Source organism: Rosa rugosa, chromosome 3 (assembly GCF_958449725.1).
Source record: "Rosa rugosa chromosome 3, drRosRugo1.1, whole genome shotgun sequence".
Lineage (NCBI taxonomy): Eukaryota > Viridiplantae > Streptophyta > Magnoliopsida > Rosales > Rosaceae > Rosa > Rosa rugosa.
The window spans coordinates 3454127-3456232 of NC_084822.1; the positions used below are offsets into that span (position 1 = coordinate 3454127).

A 2106-nucleotide genomic window follows, 5' to 3' on the forward strand; every position below is an offset into this window, starting at 1 on the left:
CAAAACGTCTATTGCCCCCCAATAGATGTATATTGCCCCTCAATATACGTTTCGGTTACTGAAATGAAAACTAATTTTTCTAAAATTACACAAATATAACTTTAATTAAAGAAAAAAAAGAGGAGATTACATTAATTCAAAACGTCTATTGCCTCCCAATAGACCTGCAGCACAAGATTGATTGAATTAAGGCAAGAACAAAAACATGACTAAATTAAAGGATCTCATCCTTTAATTGATTGAACCACAAGCACCACATCCTTCTTTGTGCTCTTAGCCTCCTCTATAACCCCCACTCGCTCACTGCAACAAAAACACACACATCAATCTCACTCAATCAAAACATCAAACACCTGGTACGCACTAAAAACACCAACACACCTAGTCTCAATTTCGGCCGAAACGGCGCCGCTCTTCTTCTGCTGAAGCATGAACGTCTTGGTGATCAAATTGCAGAACAGGTACACAAATTGCACCGAGGAATTACACGGAATCGGATACGTGATCTTGTTGTAGTACTCGATAGGCATGTCCGAGTCCACAAGCGAAACAATCGGAATCTGCAACCTATGCGCCTCGAGAATCACCAACGACTTCCTCTCGGAGTAAATAACCACGAGGCAGTCCGGCGGCTGAGTCGGTCCGAAGACGATCTTCTTCAGGCGAGACCTGAACTTCTTAGGGCTGTGACTATTGGTGAGGAAGCTGCCAGTGTGCCAGAGAGTGTTCATGGAGGGAGAGTAGCAGCCGATCTTCTTGGTCATTTGTTCGACGATTTCGTCCCAGAGGGAGTTGGTGTTGACGAACATGAAGCGGGCCTTGTTCTCGGCCATGGCGGCGATGAAAATCAGACGAATCCTCAGGATGTTAGCGCAGACCTCAGAGAGCTCGGCCTCGACCTTGGATCTGTACTCCTTGCCGGAGGAGAAGGCGGCCCTGCAAGAGAGACTGCACCGACAATGATCTGCAATCCGAGCCCATCTTTGTCGTTGTAGCTCTGAAGCAGCTCGCCGGAGAAGGTGGCGACATAGATTCAGGCGAAGGGAGGAGATGCAGCAGGTCGCAAACGTCGATATGGAGAGAGAGACTGGTCTGGAGAGAGAGAAAGAGGAGAGAGGAGAGAGGAGAGAATAGAGAAGAGAAGAGATCGGGATGAGAGAGATGAGAGAGTGTGGCATGGCATGTAACACATTAATTAGATTGAGGGCAGAATAGTTATTTCGTTTTAAATTTGGTTAGTGGGTGTTTGGACCCAAAATAAGCATTTTGGCCTGACAAGGCGTGTCTTGGAGAAATTGAGCCAATGTCAGTGGCTCAAGCTATATATTGTCGACAAGTTCGAAATATATATTTAGAGGCTAAATAAAGCCTACTATGAAAGCATGGAAGCATGGAAACATGAAAAGTCAACTTTAGCACATTTTCCTACTTCGGCTAGGAGAAACCGAGCTAAACAAGGAAGGAGGGGCGGCAGACTGACCAAATCAACTTGAAATGAGCTGAAACTCTGCAGATCCATTCTAGACAGCCCAAGGATCATTTCTTATGAAGAGTGCCAGAGCTTGTTTTGAGTGGAAGGCCTTCAAACAATCAGCCCAATTTTCTACAGAAGCAAAACTGGAAAACTGGACCTGTAAGAGGTCCAGCAGCATTTTCGGCCCAACCACATGGAATAAAAATCTGAAAATTTGTCAGGATGATCTACACTCATAGTGGAACATTTCATATGAAGAAGTCAAAGGCATATAATGAAGTCTTGTTGGAGAAATAATTGAAGGAATAAAGGGGCAGAAACTGACCTAAAACCAGCTCAATATTCACATGTTCATGTTTCCTACCCACATGAAGAAAGCTAGATGCTTTTCTCTTTTTCCTTGGATATATTTTTCAAGACAATCTCTTTAATAGATCATCATCACTTCCATGTTTTTGCACCTTCATGCCTTGCTTTCATTTCATCATTTCTCTATCTTTTCCATATTTTACAAATCACTTTCATACTCCACTTTCATTATTTTTCTTCCACTCATCATTTCACTCTTATTTTTCTTCCCTATATAAACACCTTCTCTTCTCATTCTAAAACACACATTCACATTCAACAAC

At 43.0% G+C, this 2106-nt stretch overlaps 1 protein-coding gene across 1 annotated transcript; it reads right to left on the bottom strand.

Moving 5' to 3' along the window:
• Nucleotides 1–224: 224 nt before the first annotated feature.
• LOC133737032 (small ribosomal subunit protein uS2m-like) lies at nt 225–862 on the bottom strand. The gene is made up of 2 exons (XM_062164667.1): nt 382–862; nt 225–303 (listed from the first exon to the last, which is right to left on the bottom strand). The coding sequence occupies exons 1-2, from the start codon at nt 831–833 to the stop codon at nt 225–227; spliced, it is 531 nt and encodes a 176-aa protein (XP_062020651.1). The 5' UTR covers nt 834–862.
• Between the last annotated feature and the right edge of the window lie 1244 nt (nt 863–2106).

Excerpts from the sequence above, each read along its gene's own strand:
- LOC133737032 (XM_062164667.1), bottom strand. The coding sequence starts at position 833 with ATGGCCGAGAACAAGGCCCGCTTCATGTTCGTCAACACCAACTCCCTC. Across the intron at positions 304-381 it reads TCGGCCGAAATTGAGACTAG|TGAGCGAGTGGGGGTTATAG; the intron begins GTGTGTTGGTGT and ends TTTTTGTTGCAG.